This window comes from Oscarella lobularis, chromosome 4 (genome assembly GCF_947507565.1).
Source record: "Oscarella lobularis chromosome 4, ooOscLobu1.1, whole genome shotgun sequence".
Classification (NCBI taxonomy): domain Eukaryota; kingdom Metazoa; phylum Porifera; class Homoscleromorpha; order Homosclerophorida; family Oscarellidae; genus Oscarella; species Oscarella lobularis.
The window spans coordinates 195737-219941 of NC_089178.1; the positions used below are offsets into that span (position 1 = coordinate 195737).

Sequence of the window (24205 nt, forward strand, 5' to 3'; positions counted from 1 at the left end):
TTGCAGTGTGGAAATGCATGGGACTGCAGCGTATGAATCAATTAGGAAAACTGCCGCTACCGAGTGCGCTCAAGAGTTACGTGCATCAGACTCACAATCTTGCCGTACAATTGCAAGACGGATGTCGCGTAGCGAGAACGAGCGAGTGCGATTTTATCAGAGCACTTTGCCCGTCACGTGCAGCAAGCGTTGTTTACGCTCTCATTCAAGTTGACAACTCGAAAGTTCCTTATTTGCTGCAGGCGTGGCCAAAAATCAAGCCCCACCCAAGCCTTCACCGTTGCTACTATACCGACACGCGATCCAACGCGACACGTCACATGTACGCATTGGAAAATTTCGAAGCGAAATCGATTGACGACTGGATCGCAACGAATCAGTCCTACACGCGCGCAATACGAGTTTTTTTGGACATAACCGAAGCGATTTGCTATCTGCATCAGAAAAGAATCTACTCGACGCGCATCGTACCGTCAAAGATTATCTTTACCGGCGAGGGGCGTGTCAAACTAACGTTTTTACCGATCAACGATTGCAAGTACGATCTTTTTCAGCCGCCGCGCTATCCGCACTATAGCCGCTGTTCGGAAAAGGACGACGTGTGGCGTCTCGCCGTCCTTTTTCACCGAATTATGTATAAGATTTCTGGTGGCGGCGGCGGCGGCGGCGGCGAATCGAGCCGGCCGTCTGCTCAACAGATAAGCCGCCTGCACGCGGACGTCGCTCGACGACAAACGTCGTACGCGGACGGACGACCGCTTAGTTCGCGCTTCGCGAGATTTTTAATACAATGCCTATCGGTTAATCCGACGAGAAGACCGACTGTTGAGCAAGTGCGAGATTTCGCTAAGGAATTGTGCGAGTCTCGCGGCGAGGGACGGCGACGGCGACCCGCGTCGGCACCCGTTGTGCTTCAGCGGAGAAAAGAATTGGCGGCTCGATTGACGCTCGTTCAGCCGTCTCTTTCCGTCGTCGATTGCATCGACGAGACGAACGCTTCGCGGCCGCTCGAATGGCTAGAACGGCTCTCGTCTCGTACGACGGCACCCGTTGAAAAAGAGGCGAGGAAAGCGAAGAAATCGGAAATAGTCTGGCCGGCATCGACGACGTATTTCGTCGTTTCGTCGGCACCGATTGAACGATTGGAAGCGCGGCGTTCCACTAAGCTGCCATCAACTATAAAGCGTCCGGGACCGAGGCGAACATCTTGTCCAAATAGTCAGTACTAGGGTGCACTTCTACTTGCCTTCCTGAACGATGTCTATCGTTCGTTCCAGAGCGACGAACTTGAGTGCATCCGTAGGACCGTATCTGAAGACAGAATCAGTTGAGTTTAAAGCTAGAGAAATTTAATTGAAAAGATTATATGAACCTGTAGTCAAAGAAGAGTTCTTCTCCTGTACTAATTGGTCGTTTGGCGTAAATGCCGATCCGGTGATCGCCGGCAACCATCATAACTAGTGAAAGACCCAATCAGGTATCAGGTACAGCAACGCAAAAAGTTTGACGGCAAAATTCAGTGACGACTCCGCATGCGTATTTAGCAAAAATTAGCATAGGGTCTTACCCACCTTTTGCATAGCAATTCGGATGAATTGAATGGTTAGCGAATCGAATCTTGTTGCCCTTGCGAGTGGCATCGACGACAAAATCTGAAGAGAAGTCAGTAATGTACACTTGCGGTGCAAGCAAGCAAGCAAGCAAAGTCTTTCATCTTTCACCTTGATTCAAGTTAAAGAGAAAACTGCACTTGTACTTATCGTATACTTTCCCCCGTCGATCGGCTTCCTCTTGCGATATGACTTCGCCGCAGTACTCACCGATAAATTCGTTCTTCTGGGCCGGCTCTCCAATGAATATACCCCAACCGGCAACATCAGACGGAGCAAGCAAAAGACGCTAAAAAGAAATCCCCAATAAAAAACCAAGAATGAAAGCTTCTCCTACTCGTAACTGGTACTGCGTACTACAGCTATAAAAGTCACCTTTCTCAGCCCTCGCTGAAGGTTCACATTCTTGCATGATACCGTCTCCTGCTCGGGAACAGCATCTAATATGAAACAAGGTGTGAAATCGAAATATGGAACGTGCCTACGACATACTGGCGCCACAAGACGAACACAGATCGGCGTCGCACTCTCGTGCGGCCAAAAAGCACGGACACAACTTCGTGTTGCACGACGCCTTACATCGACAGCCAAGAAAACGATTTGAGCCTAAACAAAAAAATCCACACAAACGTTTTTTCAGTAACACAAACGCAAACGCACAATCTTCTGCACATAAACAAAACTTCTCGCAGAAATTCTTCACCGACGCGCAGGGACAACGAGGCGCCTCGCAGGGACCCTCGTGATTGCATGGAGTGTAACTGCACGACGGAGTGGAATGCGATTCTACGTATTGAATTGTTAGAAAAGGAGCAGAGAAAAATCATCCTCCTTCTCACTTTTTTGCTGCTGCAATTTTCGACAGAGCATGTACCAAGTGCGAGCCTTCTTCTTTTTTCCCCGACTGATGGGCTCGCTTTGGGTCTCTCGCGTGTGCTCCGTTGACTCGGTCGTTTCTCTCTGAGCGTACAGATAAACCTGACAAAGAGACAGTGAATTCGCAACTCTAGGCGCGGGCCTTAACATCTTTTTCACTTCTTTGCAGGACTTTGTATTCAGCACTTGGGCCAGAGCGCAGTAGTTCTGCATGAATATGGGTTTTAGCACGCCAAATAGAGACGCCTCTGTGCCACTCCAGTCTTTGGTGGAGAAAGTACCTGATGCAACAGTCAGTACAAGCAGATTATTTATTTATTTATTTATTTATTAAAACTGCTAGGACTCACCACTGTCGCTTTTTGCTATGGAGCTTACAAGTTCTTTTCCCTTTCCACTGTGAGCAGGTGCAACGTGAAGAAAGCAGTCAGCACCACAAGGCGCAAGTGGTCGTTTAGCCCCAGAAGTGAGCTAGATGGATAGAATTCTCTGCAAAGCTGTAGAATTGCATACGATACCTTTGGCTTCTTTTCGTTTGGTAGTATAGTTGCCGCTACAAATGTAAATAACAGCAATCGGGGTTGACACGTGTACTGTATGAACTATCGCGACTGACTGATCGTACAATGAATAAAGCAGTCATATTTGTAGCACATTCGGCAAAAGAGACGACGATACGAATCAAGGCATTGATCTGGAGACATCGCTTCGACGTTACCGCTAGCAAACGAAACACGTACACCCCCTAGCAAAAGTAGACTCGTAAGCATACCTATCAATATTCGGAGCACATAGAGAAAGGCCAAGAAGACGACAATATCTATAAAGGCAGATAGACGTCTTTGGGCTGCTTCATTTTTACACCTAGTTTACCTGTCATAAACTTTGTCTTCTGATCCGCACTGTGGAAAAACGGTTGCAATTGCCGTAAATATAGCCATGTCAGTCCCTAAGCATTGAGCACTATAAATGTACGGTAGTCTACTTTCAAGTTGCAACTTCACACCTTTTGTCCCACTAGCCGAAGCCTGGCTATCTGTCTGTAAGCTTTTCACAAGCTTCAAGAAGATGTCGTCGTCTACGCTAAGATGCTCGCCTAGAAGCAATATATTGTTATAGATTCTTATAGCAGGGGTGGCTAGCCCAGCCCTCCTCCCCATAGTACCATCGCTGGATTGATCGTGTACAGTTGCGTCATAGTTTTTGATTAGCTCTTCAATAAAGCTGCCCTCTTCTTCGAGAATTTGTTCACCCATGTACGGAATGTTATGCAAAACGGTCTCGTCTTCGACCTGTAGAATTTTGCGTGAAGGCGCCATACGGTTAGACTGACTGCTCTTTTGTATAATACAAGATAGTTTTGCTGTAGAGGAGCCCACGCTCTCGATTTTGGCAAAGGCGAGACCGGATCTAGAAGAACACACGATATTTTCTCGTTCTGCAACAAAGGGAAATTCGAAAATCGAAATATCTTTGTCATTTTGGCGAGAGAACTTGCTTTTTCTCCGGTATCATCCGCTTTTTGATCCAGACGATCGACTGGCTTGAGCTGCACAGGCGACACTTCGCCGCGACGCTCTTCCGCTACGAGGCGAAGATTTTTCGAGAGCAACTCCTGCGCAGAGGATCGTCGCCGGTTTTCGCGCCACAGCGTCATCCAGTGCGCGCGCCTACACCTTCATCATTCCAGTCTGAGCTTCCTCCTTCTCCGAACGAAGACGCCGATACACGGACACGGTTTTACGCTGCAGTTCCAACATCGCGAAGCGAGCCTGCGCATTCGAGGAACGTCCTTGAAAAGCGGCCACGTGTACCCAATTAAATAATTATTATTTGTACGTTTAACAGGTGTCCCGCGTGTACTGCTTACTGTATTGGTACTATGAGACCGGTCACCTATGTCTTTTAATTAAAAACCTTCTTATAAAAAAGGAGATAAACAGTTTCTCTGGTTTTTTGCTTTTCTACTTCAATATTAGCAATCTTTGTAACATGTTTGTCGTCAAATTTGTACCAAAGGCTTTCATCATCTATATGACGACAGTATGTGATATAATGTCCATAGGAAGCAGCGTATTTTCCCAAATGACAGCAAAATGCATACAACGTGTAGACTGCCTCCTCTTTCAATCCCCCATTCCTTTCAGTACTTGCACTGGCTTTTCCGCGATAACAATTCAGCATAATAGGCGAAATATCCAATTTTTCAACAGGAAAGTCAATAGCAGCATTACACTTATCTACTTTGTGCAAGGAAACATTGTAAGAAAAACGTTGAAGTTGAATTATTAGGCAGCGAGGAGTGGTGTGAATCAAAGCTTGACGAGTAGCAAAACCCAGAGGCAGCGACGACGTTACAGTTGCAGCTTCGCCGCGCCCCCGTTTTTTACAGGAAGGGCACGGAAGTGCGTCGTCTGGTCCAAGTCTTTCTGGCTGGCCAAATGACGCTAGACACGACTCTAAGAGGTTTGACGTCAGCGAAACGGGCAGGATATAGAACGTTTCTGGAATGGCTGAAAAGCTGTCGCACAAAAGACACTTCTTCATTTCAAGGATTAGCCCACCAAAGGTCGATTTCACAATGGATGACTCCTCTCTCGAAAGAATGGCCCATTGCAACTGACCCAGAGTGAACAAAGAAGACAAAACGGGACTCGCCGGATGCCAAAGTAAACAATCGCTAAGAAAATTCTTCGCTCTAATAAGAAACGATAGGTTGAAGTTCTCATAGAAATTTCCACTTCCGCCGGCTTCAAGAACACGAAACAATTTCTCCGTTGCCAATTCAGCATTTTCAAGATTAAACAAATTATTTCCAGCAGTACCATTCACATAGCCGTCTCGTCTCGGCCGCCCCCGCCGTCGTCGACGACGACGTACATCTTCCCCTATGTCATTCATAGTCAAGGAATCGACGTGACAGTCGCTGTGGGCTTCACTCGTTGTTTTCACTGTCTCGTCGATAACATCTAGAAGCCATAGAAGAAATTCGCCGACGTCCGTCTGCCTTTGGTATCCGTCCGCGGGAGAAGCAATCAACGACGGATTTAGGACGTGAGCGATGGAACGAAATTCAACATTGCTCACGTGACTGCCTTTCTGTTTGAGAATCCTAAGACTGCCAAGCAATTCGATAAGCGAGCAAACAAAGTCTTTTCGCTCCTGCTGCTGCCCATCGCGTTCAAGACGAGATAGTGGAACTTGATTGCTCGCTCTGAGACCTTCTAAAAAACCAGGCGCCCTAGCTAAACATTGAAGGCAAGAATTAAGAAAACAGGTATTTGATCCGTCATTTTTTATTCCTCGAGGATAGACATCGTTCTGCTTTCCAAACAGCAACAGAGTTTTCAACGACCACGAACGAGAAACCGATTGAGAACAATCTTTAGGTGATGGTGATGGTAATGTTGGTGGTGGTGGCAGTGACAGCGGTGAGGGAGGAAGAGATGCATAAGAAACTTTTCCCTCAGAGTCTTTTGTCATTTCGTTTGGTGTTCTGGAGGCGGCACCGCTGTCGTAGACTTGTTTGAGTCCCGCAGCAACGAGAAAAAAGGGTAGGGTGCCGTTGATAACGAAGATTACAAAAGAGTTGATCAAATAGACAATTCCCAATAGAAAACGTATCGAACTCTCTTTCTCTCGGCCGCGATTGCGTAAAACCTCGTCGCTCATCCATCCTAAGATCAGGACAACAAGGATTTGGAGAACAGAACTCCTTAGCATCGACGCGAACACTTCTTCGACGTTCGATGCCTTCATTTGCCGAAGCTGCGCGGCGGCGTGCGCACAAAGTGCGCGCTTGTTCGACGTCGCGCAACCGATGGCGGTACGGCACCCAGAGCGCGCTCGTACTACTATTGTCGCTCCGACGGGAACGGGAGCGACCGGCGGGGGGCACGAATTGAAGTATTCGCTACACAGATGGTCGAGTTTCTACTCCGACGCCTTTCATCCGAAGTAAGCAGAAGAAGTTCGAAGCTCGCGCGAGATCTCGATCTGTGTTTACCTGCAGCAATATTCTTGTTGACAATCCTAAAGACGAAACGTCTCGCTGGCTATCCGAGTCAAATCGTCCGCCACAGGCACGTTCTCTGGAATGGGTTTCGGAAATTTCTAATAATAATAATAATTGTCCCTTGTCTCTTATTTAGTACTTGACATTGAAGCTGAGCCACGGACCTTGCATTGTGCGCAGCATCACTTTTGGAAAGTATAAGAGAGCGCACGTTTGCAATTTGCATTTGTTTGACATTTTCGCCGGTCTCGACGAAAATGAAATGAAGCAAGTTTACACAGGGTATTAATCAATGAATGCAATTTACTCCCAATCAAGTCATCTTATTTGTAAAGGGAGCTGCGTAATGATGACGTCAAAGAGACATTTCATTTAAAGCCAATATGCTGTAATTTTTTAAAAATAGGTTCGATTTTCTCGCACGCGAATACCGTTTTGAATTAACTATCTTTTTAACAACAGTTCCTCATTTGGCATGGGAACAGACCTTTGGATTTAGTATCTGGTATGTTGAACTGAGAGGCCAGCAACAGCAGCAGCAGCAGCAGCAGAACCAGGAAGTTCCAATGACGTCATCATTACTGCCAGAGTCTCTACCGTCCGTATCATGCCACGAAAAAATTTCTCCAATTTATTGTCTTAGTTCTGAAGTAAAGCTGGGACTTTGTATAAGGGAGTGGATTAATGCTGATTGCTATTTTTAGATGAGAAGTGCTGAAGTGACGCGACATTGTCTGAAGCACTTGAGAAAACTAGGCTACATGGATTTGTTTAGTGAACTGGGACGAAGGAGCCGAGTCAAATTGGAACATCCACAGCTGACGCAATTGCACTACGATTTAGTACGCATCTTGAATCGTTTATTTGGAGATTAGTGAAATTGTCGACGAAATAGGTGGAATGCGCCGATTTTGAAACCAGTGAGCAACTCATCGAAGAAGCAGCCAATCGTAATATAGATAAGTTTCTATGTTTTTTGACGTCATCGCGGCATTTTAGGTGGAAATTTTGACGAATTTCTTAATAAGCAGGAAATTGACGTGGAATGGAAACGCATCAGAAACGATCCTTCTCCAAAATCAGGTTTTAATTTGGTAGCTCTAGCACTCCAGATCAATAACGTATTAATTATTAATAGGCTCATATCGAGGGGCGCAGCGAAAACGCTGGCCTGGAATGAGAGGAGGACATCAAATGGTTTTCGATCCTTGCACGAGTACCGAATAAATCGTTCTAGCGTAATCCGTCTAGCGGCTTTCTCGCAGAATCCATTCTTTTGTTTGGTGGTTGGGACGGCGAAAAGGATTTGGCCGATCTTTGGCAGTATCATCTTGAATCGCAAGAATGGGAGTGTCTCTCATTGGATACCGAAAAAGAGGTACGGTGTACGTAGAGCTGATCAGAAGCAAATGGAATCGACTGTATCGTACAAGGGAGGCCCGTGTGCGAGATCGTGTCACAAAATGTGTCTCGACTGGAAACGGAGAAAGCTGTACACGTTCGGCAGATATTACGACAGCACTCCCGTAGAAACATCCAATGACAGGTCGCAATGAATCTCTTTCTATCACGCTTTTACGACGTATGTCATTTAGTCTGGGCGATCTCTACTTGTACGACCTCGCCACGCGCAAATGGACGTTACTTAGCGCCGACACGTCCTTGGAAGGGGGACCGGGTCTCGTCATTGATCATCAAGTTCGTAACGAATTATTGGTGTTCTGGCTTTTCGCATTTGTTCTCTCTCTAGATGTGCATTGATAGCGAAAATGAGACAATCTACGTTTTCGGTGGCAAAGTCTATTCAACTGCTTCGTTGATGTTAGAGTCTTCCAAGAAGCATCAAGTGCACCAAAGTTCCGGCCACTGTCTTAGTGGACGACTCTATTCGTATCACATTTCAAGTCGCAAATGGACACAAATTCTGTAAGGAGAAAGATGTTCTCTCCTCCCCCTCTCCCCGACGCTTTTGATTGGATATTCTAGAAACCCCTCCCTTTGGGAAATGTGTCAAAATACGAAAGGCGGTCTCGGAATGGTTTTTAACGAGGTAAATAGGGGGGTCGGAACGTAACGCGGGAGTTGAGGCGTTTACACTGAGTCTCTTTGGTGAGGTTTCTCGTCAACTGTTCCTAATCGGCTCGTTTCCTCGTTACATAAGATGTCTCGCCTATTACGTTGATACGTGCCAAATTAGAAATTTTTTCTATGAAGGTGGAATGAACGGTACACCATTTCGTTTTACCAGTGCCTTTTTTTCTGATGGCCGAAACGGTCCTTCTAATTTATTTAGGAAGATACATTCAGAGAGTCTCTATTGATTGCGAAAAACAGGAAATCTACATTTTTAGCGTAAGTAGCCAGATGCCCGATGTGCTTCTCTCTGTTTTTGACTGTCCCTCCTCCTCCTCAATAGGGTCATCGTCGCACCTCGCAAAGAGTCGCTTTTAATTCTGTCTGCCTGTTCAAAATCGAAACGGAGGAATGGTGTGCGCTCACGAATTGCACAAAGAAGTACGTAGAATCCTTTAATTCGTTTCAGGTTGCGCGTTTGCAAATTCGGCGGCGTTGCGGCGATCCACTCCGCCGATGAAGCGACGACCCCTTGCGCTCGTTTCGCTTATCAATTGGTCTTTGATCCCATCTCGAAAGTACAGTAGATATGTCACACCGCTTTCACGTAAATATGTTTTATATACCAGACGCATTTCATCTACGGAGGCAATGCCGGAAAACAGCACGAGCATCGGTGGATGCGTCTCGATGATTTTTGGACGTTCACGGTTCAGTCCTGCCCCCCCCCCCCCCCCCCCCCCCCCGCCTTCGTTCACTTTTCATCGTCGATTTGTTTTTCTTCTTCTTTAGCTCGTAATGCCTTCGGGAGAGCAACTTGTGCGATCTTGCAAGTTAATGATTCGAAGGCAAAGGTCTTATTCGTTCGTTATTTCGTTTTTGTGCTCCTGCACGAAAATTGATTCGTGCAGATTTGAAGAATTGTCGCACACTAATTCCGTCGAAGCGCTGTCTTATCTACAGAACGATTTGTCTGCTCTCGTCGACCACGGGAATCAAGCGGAAACGGACGAGGTTCTCTATTCAATTCAAGTCAACTTCCTGGAAAACTTTTGCAAAAAATATTCTTTCTAGTTTTGTGCACTAGTATCGGTTCTCATAACGAATTTCTCTCAAAGGAAAATTCAAGACGATAGTCATTCAGGTAGAATCCTCATTTTTTTAAAAAAGGAAACGAAACGAGATAACACACTTTCAGCTCTTGATGAGTTCCGAATGCAGCGCAATCAGGTGACCGACGAATCTTATAAAGAGTGCGAAACTAAATTAATTCTGTCCTCTAAGTTGTTCGACAAGCTGTGCGGATATTTTCCAGAATCAATGACGAAACCAGTAGGTACACCCCCGTTCACAACAACGAAATTGTGACAATTTTACAAGCGGTAGCGTGCAACATACGAATTTAGACGCATTACACAGGAATGATAAATTAAGTCTATCGCTCTCTTCCGCCTTTCTTTGAGAAAAGAGGCACTTGTCATCCGGGTTTGGAGACACCGACGCGGAGCGATAAAATCGAACTGCCATCGCGTTTGCTTCGAGAAACAGCGCTGACGAGCCATTACCATGGAGTTTTACAACAGTTTTATTTGATACAAAAAAGAAAAAAACGCTGCATGCGCTCGATCGCTCGCAAACTCCTTCCAATCGTTCCTTCTTCGATTTGATCGTTTCGTCTTCGTTTTCTTGAGCCTTCTCGTCCATATTTCCACCTAAAAAACATCCCGTCGTTCCGTCGTCGATTTCTTGAGCTCTTTCGTTCGCGTTTCCGCCGAAAAAGAAGAAGATTCGTCTCTGTCGTTCCATCTTCGTTTTCTTGAGCCTTCTCGTCCACATTTTGCCCTAAAAAACAAGAAGATTTGTCTCTGTCGTTCCGTCTTCGATTTCTCGAGCTCTCTCCTTCACGCTTCCACCTAGAAAAAAAAGAAAAAAATTAGTATCTGTCAAAAAATCGTTGTACGTACCTTTTTGCTGCGTCCGTATTCGCGCTATCCAGGCTACACCGCGCGGAGGTTCGGACGCTTCGTAGCCCAAGGCAGCCACCGCAAAAGCAATGGCCACCCGTTCCAAAAAGTGTCGGGCGAGCCACGACGTCATCAGCCACCCCACCGGTACCCGCCTGGATGAGAGACGGCCCCTAATACCGTAGTCCCCCGGCGCGACCTCCGCGATGCCGGCACGTATCTAGACGTGCCATAGCTCGTTTGAAAGCCCTATCATCGGTCAATAATACTATCAATCGCTGGTTTCAATCCGTTCATTCGTTTAGGCGCAATTCCGGTCTAGGTGAAGGGCGTGGCGTATCAATTATGGAACACTTTTACGACATCTAAGGAGTAAGAGTGCATTCGCAAAATATGTCGAGGAGAATGGAGATTCAAGAGAAGGACGTAACAAAGTTGTTGATGCGTGTATTGCCATTCATATTGCAGGTCAACTCAAGGATATCGTGAAACGGAATGGCTATTTTATTTCTTGATACAAATTTAATTAACTTCCTTTTTAGTTTTTTATGCCATCATTTTGTATGTGACCAATTTTTTCAATTTTTTTATAGTGGTTGTCCGGGATTATTTGACGTCACCACGTGCGCTGAGGTCGAAATGGTAAGCCAAAGGACGTCTTCGCTCGCCGATTACGTCGTCTCTCTAATGCATTTTAGATTGGTCTAGTCGTGGCGGCAATCGTTCCCGTCGTCCTACCGAACGTTCTGGGGAACGACAGGCAAAGCGGGGTCCCCAACGCCACCGAAACACGAAAAATGCTTGGATCCAACAATGAAGATCCCAATGAAGCTAATCGAAAAGGAGGTAGCCGAAAGAAAACGCGAAACGAGACAAAACCACGTGACTAGAGAGCCGCGTCGAAATTTTTCGCACGTAGATCGTGAGTCACGACACGCGACGCTTTCGCTTCGCTCGGACATGATTCTCGGCTTACCAATCGGTGAGTCTTCGAAGAGGGGGGACCGGGACCCCTTCATGAAATCATTTCTCTCAGGGAAACACATGTACTTGAGCGCCCGTATCAAAGACGATCTCGTCATTCGTCCATATACCCCCGTGACCTCTGACGATGAAATTGGCTACTTTGATTTAGTCATCAAGGTAGCTATGGATACTTATGGGTCATGTGATGTATTTAATTAATTATTTATTTTAGGTCTATTTTGCCAATGTTCATCCGCGTTTTCCTGATGGCAGTAAAATGACTCAGCACTTGGAATCCCTTGAAATTGGGGATGCAATTGACGTGCGTGGGCCATCAGGTCATCTGACCTATCTGGGCAAAGGTAATTAATAAGAGAGAGAGAGAGAGACAGAGACACGTGTTCTCTTCACCAAGGCAAAACGCACATCAAGGAAGGCAAAAAGGAAGAATCTCGACAATGCACTCACATTGGAATGATAGCTGGAGGCTCCGGTATTTAATAATAATGTATTATCATTAGACAATATTTTCGTGCGCAAGGCATCACCCCAATACTTCAAATCGTACAAGCAATTCTAAAAGACCCATACGACAGAACAGAAATGTCACTCATATTTGCCAATCAGGTATAAATAAATAAATAAATAGATAATACCCTCCGACCAATAATGTATACCATAGACCGAAGATGACATTCTCCTTCGTCCTGAACTAGAAAAAAATAGCAGCAGATAATCCAAACTTCAAGCTTTGGTACACCCTAGATCGTCCACCCGAAGGTAAGACTATTCATAAGGAGTACGTACACGCCTGCCGGTATATATACGCCGCTTGCCGGAATATATACACCGCCTGCCGGCGGATACGTACGCCGCTTGCCGTAATATATACACCGCTTGCCGAAATATATACACCGCCTGCCGGAATATATACACCGCTTGCCGGCGGAGTACGTACACGCCTGCCGGAATATATACACCGCTTGCCGGAATATATACAACGCCTGCCGGAATATATACACATATACACTGCCTTCCGGAATATATACACCGCCTGCCAGCGGATACGTACACCGCTTGCCGGAATATATACACCGCCTGCCGGAATATATACACCGCCTGCCGGAATATATACACCGCTTGCCGGCGGAGTACGTACACGCCTGCCGGTATATATACACCGCCTGCCGGAATATATACACCGCTTGCCGAAATATATACACCGCCTGCCGGAATATATACACCGCCTGCCGGAATATATACACCGCTTGCCGGCGGAGTACGTACACGACTGCCGGAATATATACACCGCCTGCCGGAATATATACACCGCTTGCCGGCGGAGTACGTACACGCCTGCCGGTATATATACACCGCTTGCCGGCGGAGTACGTACACCGCCTGCCGGAATATATACACCGCCTGCCGGAATATATACACCGCCTGCTGGCAGAGTACGTACACGCCTGCCGGAATATATACACCGCCTGCCGGCGGAGTACGTACACGCCTGCCGGAATATATACACCGCTTGCCGGCGGAGTACGTACACGCCTGCCGGAATATGTACACCGCCTGCCGGAATATATACAACGCCTGCCGGAATATATGCACATATACACTGCCTTCCGGAATATATACACCGCCTGCCAGCGGATACGTACACCGCTTGCCGGAATATATACACCGCCTGCCGGAATATATACACCGCTTGCCGGCGGAGTACGTACACGCCTGCCGGTATATATACACCGCTTGCCGGAATATATACACCGCCTGCCGGAATATATACACCGCCTGCTGGCAGAGTACGTACACGCCTGCCGGAATATATACACCGCCTGCCGGCGGAGTACGTACACCGCTTGCCGTAATATATACACCGCTTGCCGGAATATATACACCGCCTGCCGGAATATATACACCGCCTGCCGGAATATATACACCGCCTGCTGGCGGAGTACGTACACGCCTGCCGGAATATATACACCGCTTGCCGGCGGAGTACGTACACGCCTGCCGGAATATATACACCGCCTGCCGGTATATATACACCGCTTGCCGGCGGAGTACGTACACCGCCTGCCGGAATATATACACCGCCTGCCGGAATATATACACCGCCTGCTGGCAGAGTACGTACACGCCTGCCGGAATATATACACCGCCTGCCGGCGGAGTACGTACACGCCTGCCGGAATATATACACCGCCTGCCGGAATATATACACCGCCTGCCGGAATATATACACCGCTTGCCGGCGGAGTACGTACACGCCTGCCGGAATATATACACCGCCTGCCGGAATATATACACCGCTTGCCGGCGGTGTACGTACACGCCTGCCGGAATATATACACCGCCTGCCGGCGGAGTACGTACACCGCTTGCCGGAATATATACACCGCCTGTCGGCAAAGTACGTACACTGCCTTCCGGAATATATACACCGTTGTAGCCGATGTAGTCGTTGTAGCCGTTGTAGTCGTTGTAGTCGTTGTAGTCATTGTAGCCGTTACAGTCATTGTAGTCATTGTAGCCGTTGTAGTCGTTGTAGTCATTGTAGCCGTTGCAGTCATTGTAGTCATTGTAGTCATTGTAGCCGTTGTGGTAGTTGTTGTAGTTGTAGCCGTTGTAGTTTCTTGCCAAAATATATACACCGCCTGCCGGCGGAGTACGTACACGCCTGCCGGAATATATACACCGCCTGCCCGCGGAGTATGTACACCGCTTCCGTAATATATACACCGCCTGCCTCCGGAGTACGTACACGGCTTGCCGTAATATATACACCGCCTGCCGGCGGAGTACGTACACGCCTTAGGGAATATATACACCGCCTGCCCGCGGAGTATGTACACCGCTTGCCGTAATATATACACCGCTTGGCGGAATATATACAATGCCTGCCGGCGGAGTACGTACACGCCTGCCGGTATATATACACCGCCTTCCGGAATATATACACCGCCTGCCGGCGGAGTACGTATACGCCTGCCGGAATATATACACCGCCTGCCGGCGGAGTACGCACACCGCCTGCGGGAATATATACACCGCCTGCCGGAATATATACACCGCCTGCCGGAATATATACACCGCCTGCCAGAATATATACACCGCCTGCCTGCGGAGTACGTACACCGCTTGCCCGTATATATACACCGCTTGCCGGCGGAGTACGTACACGCCTGCCGGAATATATACACCGCTTGCCGGAATATATACACCGCCTGCCGGCGGAGTACGTACACTGCCTTCCGGAATATATACACCGCTCTCCGGAGTATATACACCGCCTGCCGGCGGAGTACGTACACGCCTGCAGGTATATATACACCGCCTTCCGGCGGAGTACGTACACCGCTTGCCGGAATATAAACACCGCCTGCCGGCGGAGTACGTACATGCTTGCCGGTATATTTACACCGCTTGCCGGAATATATACACCGCCTGCCGGAATATATACACCGCTTGCCGGCGGTGTACGTACACCGCCTGCCGGAATATATACACCGCCTCCGGAATATATACACCGCCTGCCGGAATATATACACCGCTTGCCGGCGGTGTACGTACACGCCTGCCGGAATATATACACCGCCTGCCGGCGGAGTACGTACACCGCTTGCCGGAATATATACACCGCCTGCCAGAATATATACACCGCCTGCCGGAATATATACACCGCTTGCCGGAATATATGCACCGCCTGCCGGCGGAGTATGTATACACCTGCCGGAATATATACACCGCCTGCCGGCGGAGTACGTACACCGCTTGCCGTAATATATACACCGCCCTCTGGCAGAGTACGTACACGCCTGCAGGAATATATACACCGCCTGCCCGCGGAGTATGTACACCGCTTCCGTAATATATACACTGCCTGTCGGCAAAGTACGTACACTGCCTTGCGGAATATATACACCGTTGTAGCCGTTGTAGTCGTTGTAGCCGTTGTAGTCGTTGTAGCCGTTGTAGTCGTTGTAGCCGTTGTAGTCATTGTAGCCGTTGTAGTCGTTGTAGCCGTTGTAGCCGTTGTAGCCGTTGTAGTCGTTGTAGCCGTTGTAGTCGTTGTAGCCGTTGTAGTCGTTGTAGGCGTTGTAGTCATTGTAGCCGTTGTAGTCGTTGTAGCCGTTGTAGTCGTTGTAGCCGTTGTAGTCGTTGTAGCCGTTGTAGCCGTTGTAGCCGTTGTAGTCGTTGTAGCCGTTGTAGCCGTTGTAGCCGTTGTAGTCGTTGTAGCCGTTGTAGTCGTTGTAGCCGTTGTAGCCGTTGTAGTCGTTGTAGCCGTTGTAGCCGTTGTAGCCGTTGTAGTCGTTGTAGCCGTTGTAGTCGTTGTAGCCGTTGTAGTCGTTGTAGGCGTTGTAGTCATTGTAGCCGTTGTAGTCGTTGTAGCCGTTGTAGTCGTTGTAGCCGTTGTAGTCGTTGTAGCCGTTGTAGCCGTTGTAGCCGTTGTAGTCGTTGTAGCCGTTGTAGCCGTTGTAGTCGTTGTAGTCGTTGTAGCCGTTGTAGTCGTTGTAGCCGTTGTAGCCGTTGTAGTCGTTGTAGTCATTGTAGCCGTTGTAGCCGTTGTAGTCGTTGTAGCCGTTGTAGCCGTTGTAGTCGTTGTAGTCATTGTAGCCGTTGTAGCCGTTGTAGTCGTTGTAGCCGTTGTAGCCGTTGTAGTCGTTGTAGCCGTTGTAGTCGTTGTAGCCGTTGTAGTCGTTGTAGCCGTTGTAGCCGTTGTAGTCGTTGTAGTCGTTGTAGCCGTTGTAGCCGTTGTAGTCGTTGTAGTCATTGTAGCCGTTGTAGCCGTTGTAGTCGTTGTAGCCGTTGTAGCCGTTGTAGTCGTTGTAGTCATTGTAGCCGTTGTAGCCGTTGTAGTCGTTGTAGCCGTTGTAGCCGTTGTAGTCGTTGTAGCCGTTGTAGTCGTTGTAGCCGTTGTAGTCGTTGTAGCCGTTGTAGCCGTTGTAGTCGTTGTAGTCGTTGTAGCCGTTGTAGTCGTTGTAGCCGTTGTACCCGTTGTAGTCGTTGTAGCCGTTGTAGTCATTGTAGCCGTTGTAGTCGTTGTAGCCGTTGTAGTCGTTGTAGCCGTTGTAGCCGTTGTAGTCGTTGTAGCCGTTGTAGTCATTGTAGCCGTTGTAGTCGTTGTAGCCGTTGTAGTCGTTGTAGTCGTTGTAGCCGTTGTAGTCGTTGTAGCCGTTGTAGTCGTTGTAGCCGTTGTAGCCGTTGTAGCCGTTGTAGTCGTTGTAGTCGTTGTAGCCGTTGTAGTCGTTGTAGCCGTTGTAGTCGTTGTAGCCGTTGTAGCCGTTGTAGTCGTTGTAGCCGTTGTAGCCGTTGTAGTCGTTGTAGCCGTTGTAGCCGTTGTAGCCGTTGTAGCCGTTGTAGTCGTTGTAGTCGTTGTAGCCGTTGTAGTCGTTGTAGTCGTTGTAGCCGTTGTAGTCGTTGTAGCCGTTGTAGCCGTTGAAGTCGTTGTAGCCGTTGTAGCCGTTGTAGTCGTTGTAGTCGTTGTAGCCGTTGTAGTCGTTGTAGCCGTTGTAGCCGTTGTAGCCGTTGTAGTCGTTGTAGTCGTTGTAGCCGTTGTAGTCGTTGTAGCCGTTGTAGTCGTTGTAGCCGTTGTAGTCGTTGTAGCCGTTGTAGCCGTTGTAGTCGTTGTAGCCGTTGTAGCCGTTGTAGTCGTTGTAGTCGTTGTAGCCGTTGTAGTCGTTGTAGCCGTTGTACCCGTTGTAGTCGTTGTAGCCGTTGTAGTCATTGTAGCCGTTGTAGTCGTTGTAGCCGTTGTAGTCGTTGTAGCCGTTGTAGCCGTTGTAGTCGTTGTAGCCGTTGTAGTCATTGTAGCCGTTGTAGTCGTTGTAGCCGTTGTAGTCGTTGTAGTCGTTGTAGCCGTTGTAGTCGTTGTAGCCGTTGTAGTCGTTGTAGCCGTTGTAGCCGTTGTAGCCGTTGTAGCCGTTGTAGTCGTTGTAGCCGTTGTAGTCGTTGTAGTCGTTGTAGTCCTTGTAGCCGTTGCAGTCATTGTAGTCATTGTAGTCATTGTAGTCGTTGTAGCCGTTGTAGTCGTTGTAGCCGTTGTAGTCGTTGTAGTCGTTGTAGCCGTTGTAGTCGTTGTAGTTTCTTGCCGGAATATATACACCGCCTTCCGGCGGAGTACGTACACTGCCTTCCGGAATATATACACCGCTTTCCGGAATATATACACCGCCTGCCGGCGGAGTACGTACACCGCTTGCCGAAATATATACACCGCTTGACGGAATATATACACCGCTTGCCGGAATATATACACCGCTTGCCGGCGGAGTACGTACACGCCTGCCGGAATATATACACCGCTTGCCGGCGGAGTACGTACACCGCTTGCCGGAATATATACACCGCTTCCCGGCGGAGTACGTACACGCCTGCCGGAATATATACACCGCTTGCCGGCGGAGTACGTACACCGCTTGCCGGAATATATACACCGCTTGCCGGCGGAGTACGTACACGCCTGCCGGAATATATAAACCGCCTGCCGGCGGAGTTCGTACACCGCTTGCCGGAATATATACACCGCTTGCCGGCGGAGTACGTACATGCTTTCCGGTATATTTACACCGCTTGCCGGAATATATACACCGCCTGCCGGAATATATACACCGCCTGCCGGCGGAGTACGTACACCGCTTGCCGGAATATATACACCGCTTGCCGGCGGAGTACGTACACGCCTGCCGGAATATATACACCGCTTGCCGGAATATATACACTGTTTGCCGGAATATATACACCGCCTGCCGGCGGAGTACGTACACACCTGCCGGAATATATACACCGCTTGCCGGAATATATACACCGCTTGCCGGAATATATACACCGCTTGCCGGAATATATACACCGCTTGCCGTCGGAGTACGTACACCGCTTTGCCGGAATATATACACCGCCTGCCGGAATATATACACCGCCTGCCGGCGGAGTACGTACACCGCTTGCCGGAATATATACACCGCTTGCCGTTGTAGTCGTTGTAGTCGTTGTAGTCGTTGTAGTCATTGTAGCCGTTGCAGTCCTTGTAGTCATTGTACTCATTGTAGCCGTTGTAGTCGTTGTAGCCGTTGTAGTCATTGTAGTCGTTGTAGCCGTTGTAGTGGTTGTAGCCTTTGTAGCCTTTGTAGCCGTTGTGGTAGTTGTTGTAGTTGTAGCCGTTGTAGTTTCTTGCAGGAATATATACACCGCCTTCCGGCGGAGTACGTACACTGCCTTCCGGAATATATACACCGCTTTCCGGAATATATACACCGCCTGCCGGCGGAGTACGTACACCGCTTGCCGAAATATATACACCGCTTGACGGAATATATACAACGCTTGCCGGAATATATACACCGCTTGCCGGCGGAGTACGTACACGCCTGCCGGAATATATACACCGCTTGCCGGCGGAGTACGTACACGCCTGCCGGAATATATACACCGCCTGCCGGAATATATACACCGCTTGTCGGCGGAGTACGTACACGCCTGCCGGTATATATACACCGCTTTCCGGAATATATACACCGTCTGCCGGAATATATACACCGGGAGTACGTACACCGCTTGCCGGAATATATACACCGCTTGCCGGAATATATACACCTCCTGCCGGCGGATACGTACACTGCTTGCCGTAATGTTAATGATATATCCCCTGGGGATCCCAGTCCTTGTGACGCAATCACGCCCCCAGATTGGAAATACAGTTCGGGTTTCGTGAGTGAGGAAATGATTCGCGAGCACCTGCCCCCCGCCGACGCGTCCACGCAGATTTATGTGCGGTCCGCCGCCCATGATCAAATACGCGTGTCTTCCCAATTTGGAGAAACACGGCCTTCGCTCCCCAAATGCACTTCGCTTTTTGAAGCTGCAACATTGTTTTGGAGGCTCGCCACGAGTTCCTTATTTTTCGTTGTCTTGTTTTTTGGTTTATTGTGGCACCAAGAGTTACGCGTAGAGCTGCTCCTTTCTATAGACTCTTCGCATCACATCAACATAGGTTTAGTATTAGGGTTTCCCTATATATTTGCACAATGACGTTACACTAGCACAGAGCTGACTAACTGAACCTCAAGCGGATAAAAACTGCATGCGACTACGTCTACAAAACCGATACATGATGGGTCTCACGCTAGATACTTAGTCCTGTACAGGGCTGACTTGTACGACGCGATTCCACGTGTCTCCCTCTTTCTTTTTCACCTTGTATGAGATTTCCCCGACGCTTGCTAGGATTCCCAGTAATAGGGCTATGATTGCTAAGGCGTTCTCGTCGCCGCGGTAGAAACTTATGATATTCGTTGTCATTGTTACCATGACGTTGATTGGAATCGTTAGAAACGAAATAGCGAGGATTAAGCAGTGGTTCTTTTGAAATTGCTTTGCTAAACGCGCGCTCGTTTCCATGAGAATAACCCAGAGAACGAAGGCGATTGCCAAGCTAAAGTGAAAGCACGCTCCGACGAAAGAGGCCGTTGAACTTAGAGCCACTTCCTCGTTCTTTTTCTGTCTCGTGGAGATGAGCCATTCGACGATGCCGGTGGACTGTGAGAAAGGCGAGGACGGCGACGCAGAGAGACCTCGGCGAAGGAGCCATAAGGGTAAAGTGAAAGCTGTGCTCAAGGTGGCATGGGTGCGGGGGATTTGAGCCAAGGAGGCGTCTTGCACTTTCGGCAACTCATCGAGTACATTTAAATAATCGGCAATACCCACGACTTCTAATAATAGTTCGGCCCCAGGGATTCGTAGGAAATGCTCTTGGCTCTCTCTCTCTCTCTCCTTATTCGAGTTCGTTTCTCCAGCTGCAGCTTAGTCGTCGAGCTGCCACTGCACCATGGGGCCAGGAAATCGTCCACCTTGAAATGACTTTGTCTTCTCTTTCTTCCTACATGTGACGTACTGTACGTAGACTTGAGAGCGATCTGTTTGGGCTGCATGGACGGGCCTTGTTTGGACAAATAAATAGTGGATGAATAAATAATAAGAAGCATTCCTCGCGTTAAAGTCTTTCACTCTCTTCCGCCTTTCTTTTGAGACAAGAGGCACTTCGTCGCTGTTAATCCGGGTTTGGAGACACCGACGCGGAGCGATAAAATCGAACTGCCATCGCGTTTGCTTCGAGAAACAGCGCTGACGAGCCATTACCATAGAGTCTTACAACAGTTTTATTTCATACAAAAAGAAAAAACGTTGCATGCGCTCGATCGCTCGCAAACTCCTTCCAATCGTTCCTTCTTCGATTTGATCGTTTCGTCTTCGTTTTCTTCAGCTTTCTCGTCCATATTTCCACCTAGAAAACATCCCGTCGTTCCGTCGTCGATTTCTTGAGCTCTTTCGTCACGTTTCCGCCGAAAAAAGAAGAAGATTTGTCTCTGTCGTTCCGTATTCGATTTCTCGAGCTCTCTCCTTCACGCTTCCACCTAGAAAAAAAGAAAAAAATTAGTATCTGTCAAAAAATCGTTGTACGTACCTTTTTGCTGCGTCCGTATTCGCGCTATCCAGGCTACACCGCGCGGAGGTTCGGACGCTTCGTAGCCCAAGGCAGCCACCGCAAAAGCAATGGCCACCCGTTCCAAAAAGTGTCGGGCGAGCCACGACGTCATCAGCCACCCCACCGGTACCCGCCTGGATGAGAGACGGCCCCTAATACCGTAGTCCCCCGGCGCGGTGGTACCAAAACCCTTCGGTATGTGTTCCTGAGAAGAACCGGGGCTACTGGAAGTGGAGAGCGGCCGACCACCGTTTGTAGGAGTCGACAGTAAAGACAGTGCATGCCGGAATCGAAGTCTCCTGGGTCGGATTATCTTTGGTCTAATCGCACTGTCGGGTGAGAAAAGTGCCGGCAACCAGGCCATGGTTGAACACCCCCTCTGAGCCGTTTCTCACTCGAGCCTAACGTGAGTCGTGCCCATTAGCGACAATAAGACCGCAGTAATCGCGAATCCCAGTGCGTAGACCGAGGCCGAAGCCCCCCATTGCCCTGCCTACAGGCTCCGGCACGGCATTATACCGTGGGCCACGCTGAGTCAACTATCCAGACTTGCCTTTTGCCAAATCTCCCGGGTCGATCCGTCAAGGACGAGACGCAGATTGCTCCGCGACCCATCCACCCTCAGCCGCAACTGAAGGAAATTGGGGCGCGCTCTGCTTTTATACTGTGGCCCCGCCCATCGCTCTGATTGGCTTGCTGGTTTCCGCTCTTCGTGCTCATTGGCTCTTTGGAAAGAAGGTGTCAAAAGGCAAACCGGTTTCGATTCCGGTTTGACGAAATATTGCATAACGATTTCGGTTAGAGGCGACAGATATCGCACCTACATCGAACAAGATGGCGAAGAAAACGTGGCCACGACGAAACGAAATCGCTGTTAGGTACGTCTTTTCGTTGTTTTTCGCCGCTCATTTCGTCGCACGAAGATACGGGCGTCCGATTCACGTGATATGGAGTGATCGATGGGGAAGAAGTTCGTTTCGAGGCCATTCTCGACCGAATTCGAGCGAAACGCGGCGTCTACTACGATTAATCTGCAGAGAAGTAGGAGCGCAACTCGTCGTTCGCTTGGAAAATCGAAGGAGAACGTCGAATTGCTTTCCTAGCGCCTCGAGCGAACTTTCCGAGCTAAGTAAGACCTAAAACGCTCTTTTTTCTGTAAGGCGAATGCAGTTTCGAAGTCTAGACGCGTTCGAACGTCTCGGTTCAGCGGAAAAGGCAGTCGTTTCGAAAAGAGCGAAATTCGTATGAAACGTGTTAGAATATTACGAAAGGGGGTCACTTTTGCATTTTAGACGATTCGATTTCAGTCCGAAGTAAAACTTGGAAATTTTCAGCCTAAAGGAATCAACAAAGGAATTTTTAATTAATTAATTAATTAATTAACAAGTAAGAAATCCTAGTATAGAGTCTCTTTTTCATGAACCAGTAGACTTTCTCTCTCCTTTTCTCTTGAAGGTCAATCTGTATCTGGATGGAAATAAAGCTTTCGAATGAATTCTCACAGTAAGCGTTTTGAATTTCCCCATTCATTGCTCTCCTTTACCTACTATAAATTATTTAATCCAGAAGGCCGCCGCAGATCTTCGTGTGAAATTGCTTCGCCAAACGCGTGCTCGTTTCCATGAGAACAACCCAGAGAACAAAGGCAATTGCCAAGTCAAAGTGGACACAAAGGAGCCGCCGTAAAGGTAAAGTCAAAGCTGAATGCGGGGGATTTGTATTGCACTTTCGGCCAACTAATCTTGTTGATACACGTCAGGGTTAAACGTTAGTAAGAATGTTAAGAAGAGTGTCATTCTCCTTCCGGCTCTCCCTCCCTGCATCATCAAACTGCTCCGGCTAGTTTGCATTGGATTGCCCACACGGTATCGGTTGCCGTGATGAACAATGTTTTATTCTCCATTCCTCCGAAGCAACAGTTGGCCGCTGTTTTTGGAGTACGAATGACGCACAACTGGCGACCGTCAGGGCTGAAAACCTGCATCATTAACTACTAGTAGTAGAGCAATGTAGTTGATGAAGCTAATTTATAGTACCTGTACTCCCTCCCAAGTTCCCGCGTACAAATTGCCTTTAACGTCGCACCTAATACCGTCTGGCACGCCTAAAGCAATTTCTTTCGTATTGAATTAGATGTTTTAAGACTGCGTGAGTGCTTGCTTTTGTCAAAGCTGTCGATCAGGACTTTGCCGTTTTCTAATTCTTTTTCGTTTTTGACGTCGTACATTTGGATGTTGTGTGGATTGTTCCAGTCCACGACGGGATCGCAAACTTCGTCGCACTTTGGATAGGCGACGGCTCCCGTATCGACGACGTAGAGTTTGGATTCGTCAGGCGAGAAACACAATCCATTTGGTCTCATTACGTCTTTGGAAACGACGCTAATTTCTGTCCCATCAGGAGACAGACGGTAAACGTAGCAGCCCTCTTGCTGTTGCTAAAACAATTAGATAAATGAATGAGTAAATGGCCTTTGTTCCTTTGTTTTGTACACTAAAACCTGTGATAGCTAGCGGCCTTCTACACGTAACAACTTTTGTCTAACGATGGCCGCAGTATAGAGGTTTTACTGTACTAATTTCGTAGGGGAATGGGGGACGCACTGGAGAGCTGTGTCCTTCGGAAACGCTACAACCGTAATCAGGATCCGTGAACCAAATCGAGCCGTCCGATTTGACAATAACGTCGTTAGGCGAGTTGAACGGTTTGCCGTCGTAAAATTGCGCCACACTTTCTTCCGTCTGGTGAAGAAAGCAATCAATAGTAAAAAGTTCTGTGCTCTGACTACACGTACATTGGCGGCCGAAGTCAGAGTGGTCCTGGTGATTCTCCTTGCACGATGCTCGCATGTGATAAGCCTTCCTTCTTTGTCAATACAATTGCCGTTCGAATTGTGGCTTGGCTAAATAGGAGGCTACACCTTCGCCCCGCCCTCCTCCCCAATTCGAAAGCGCACCTTTCTGAACACTTTACATTTGTCTGATTCACAAATCCAGACGTACATGGTGCTTGTTCGAACGTCGCTGAAGTAGAGGCTATTCGTCCTGTGTGAGTACGCCGGTCCTTCGCACCAGATCAATTTTGCGTCGTCTGGCGTCAGTTTCTTTGCTGTAGCACTCTCGTCTATTATATCTCGACCCTCGTTGCATTTGACTTCTACTCGAACTTGCTGCTGCATGGCTTCTCGCGTGACGTGTTGACACCCCGAACTTCC

The 24205-nt window shown here is 48.3% G+C and overlaps 4 protein-coding genes, 4 long non-coding RNA genes and 1 pseudogene across 9 annotated transcripts; 3 read left to right on the forward strand and 6 right to left on the reverse strand.

Annotated features, from left to right (window-relative positions):
• Positions 1-385: 385 nt before the first annotated feature.
• LOC136186385 (histone-lysine N-methyltransferase EZH2-like) lies at positions 386-4241 on the reverse strand. The gene is made up of 20 exons (XM_065973702.1): positions 4163-4241; positions 3985-4101; positions 3838-3924; positions 3652-3778; positions 3493-3582; positions 3360-3435; positions 3259-3306; positions 3112-3206; positions 3005-3039; positions 2837-2957; positions 2646-2767; positions 2450-2588; positions 2271-2396; positions 2103-2216; positions 1986-2050; positions 1722-1899; positions 1572-1652; positions 1373-1457; positions 1247-1311; positions 386-1176 (listed from the first exon to the last, which is right to left on the reverse strand). The coding sequence occupies exons 1-20, from the start codon at positions 4169-4171 to the stop codon at positions 953-955; spliced, it is 2004 nt and encodes a 667-aa protein (XP_065829774.1). The 5' UTR covers positions 4172-4241; the 3' UTR covers positions 386-952.
• A 105-nt stretch (positions 4242-4346) lies between these two features.
• Positions 4347-6254, reverse strand: LOC136185587 (ubiquitin carboxyl-terminal hydrolase 33-like). Its single transcript, XM_065972753.1, has one exon. The coding sequence runs from the start codon at positions 6243-6245 to the stop codon at positions 4392-4394; it is 1854 nt and encodes a 617-aa protein (XP_065828825.1). The 5' UTR covers positions 6246-6254; the 3' UTR covers positions 4347-4391.
• Positions 6255-6303: 49 nt separating this feature from the next.
• LOC136186784 (muskelin-like) lies at positions 6304-10007 on the forward strand. Its single transcript, XM_065974250.1, has 24 exons — positions 6304-6443; positions 6499-6568; positions 6638-6783; positions 6837-6907; positions 6964-7151; positions 7206-7343; positions 7397-7451; positions 7501-7584; positions 7640-7717; positions 7767-7879; positions 7935-8047; positions 8097-8199; positions 8252-8427; positions 8488-8551; positions 8616-8727; positions 8795-8853; positions 8918-8988; positions 9044-9152; positions 9204-9284; positions 9367-9428; positions 9486-9588; positions 9649-9718; positions 9773-9804; positions 9859-10007. Exons 1-24 carry the CDS (start codon positions 6307-6309, stop codon positions 9940-9942), a joined length of 2319 nt encoding a protein of 772 aa, XP_065830322.1. The 5' UTR covers positions 6304-6306; the 3' UTR covers positions 9943-10007.
• Positions 10008-10143: 136 nt separating this feature from the next.
• On the reverse strand, positions 10144-10720 carry LOC136186787 (uncharacterized). The gene is made up of 2 exons (XR_010669759.1): positions 10539-10720; positions 10144-10487 (listed from the first exon to the last, which is right to left on the reverse strand). It is a non-coding gene; the product is annotated as an uncharacterized lncRNA (long non-coding RNA).
• Positions 10721-11024: 304 nt separating this feature from the next.
• On the reverse strand, positions 11025-11547 carry LOC136186788 (uncharacterized). The gene is made up of 2 exons (XR_010669760.1): positions 11515-11547; positions 11025-11222 (listed from the first exon to the last, which is right to left on the reverse strand). It is a non-coding gene; the product is annotated as an uncharacterized lncRNA (long non-coding RNA).
• On the forward strand, positions 11149-19464 carry LOC136186785 (NADH-cytochrome b5 reductase 3-like; annotated as a pseudogene).
• Positions 19465-20647: 1183 nt separating this feature from the next.
• LOC136185622 (uncharacterized) lies at positions 20648-21604 on the reverse strand. The gene is made up of 2 exons (XR_010669588.1): positions 20971-21604; positions 20648-20920 (listed from the first exon to the last, which is right to left on the reverse strand). It is a non-coding gene; the product is annotated as an uncharacterized lncRNA (long non-coding RNA).
• A 242-nt stretch (positions 21605-21846) lies between these two features.
• LOC136186507 (uncharacterized) lies at positions 21847-23940 on the forward strand. Of its 2 annotated transcripts, XR_010669737.1 has the most exons (6): positions 21849-22120; positions 22170-22233; positions 22284-22377; positions 22447-22494; positions 22558-22679; positions 22751-23940. It is a non-coding gene; the product is annotated as an uncharacterized lncRNA (long non-coding RNA). The 2 variants fall into 2 exon arrangements; XR_010669736.1 differs by having other exon boundaries at positions 21847-22120; positions 22558-23938.
• Positions 22693-24195, reverse strand: LOC136186505 (gluconolactonase-like). The gene is made up of 6 exons (XM_065973862.1): positions 23948-24195; positions 23786-23893; positions 23595-23732; positions 23152-23428; positions 23028-23095; positions 22693-22969 (listed from the first exon to the last, which is right to left on the reverse strand). The coding sequence occupies exons 1-6, from the start codon at positions 24167-24169 to the stop codon at positions 22817-22819; spliced, it is 966 nt and encodes a 321-aa protein (XP_065829934.1). The 5' UTR covers positions 24170-24195; the 3' UTR covers positions 22693-22816.
• Between the last annotated feature and the right edge of the window lie 10 nt (positions 24196-24205).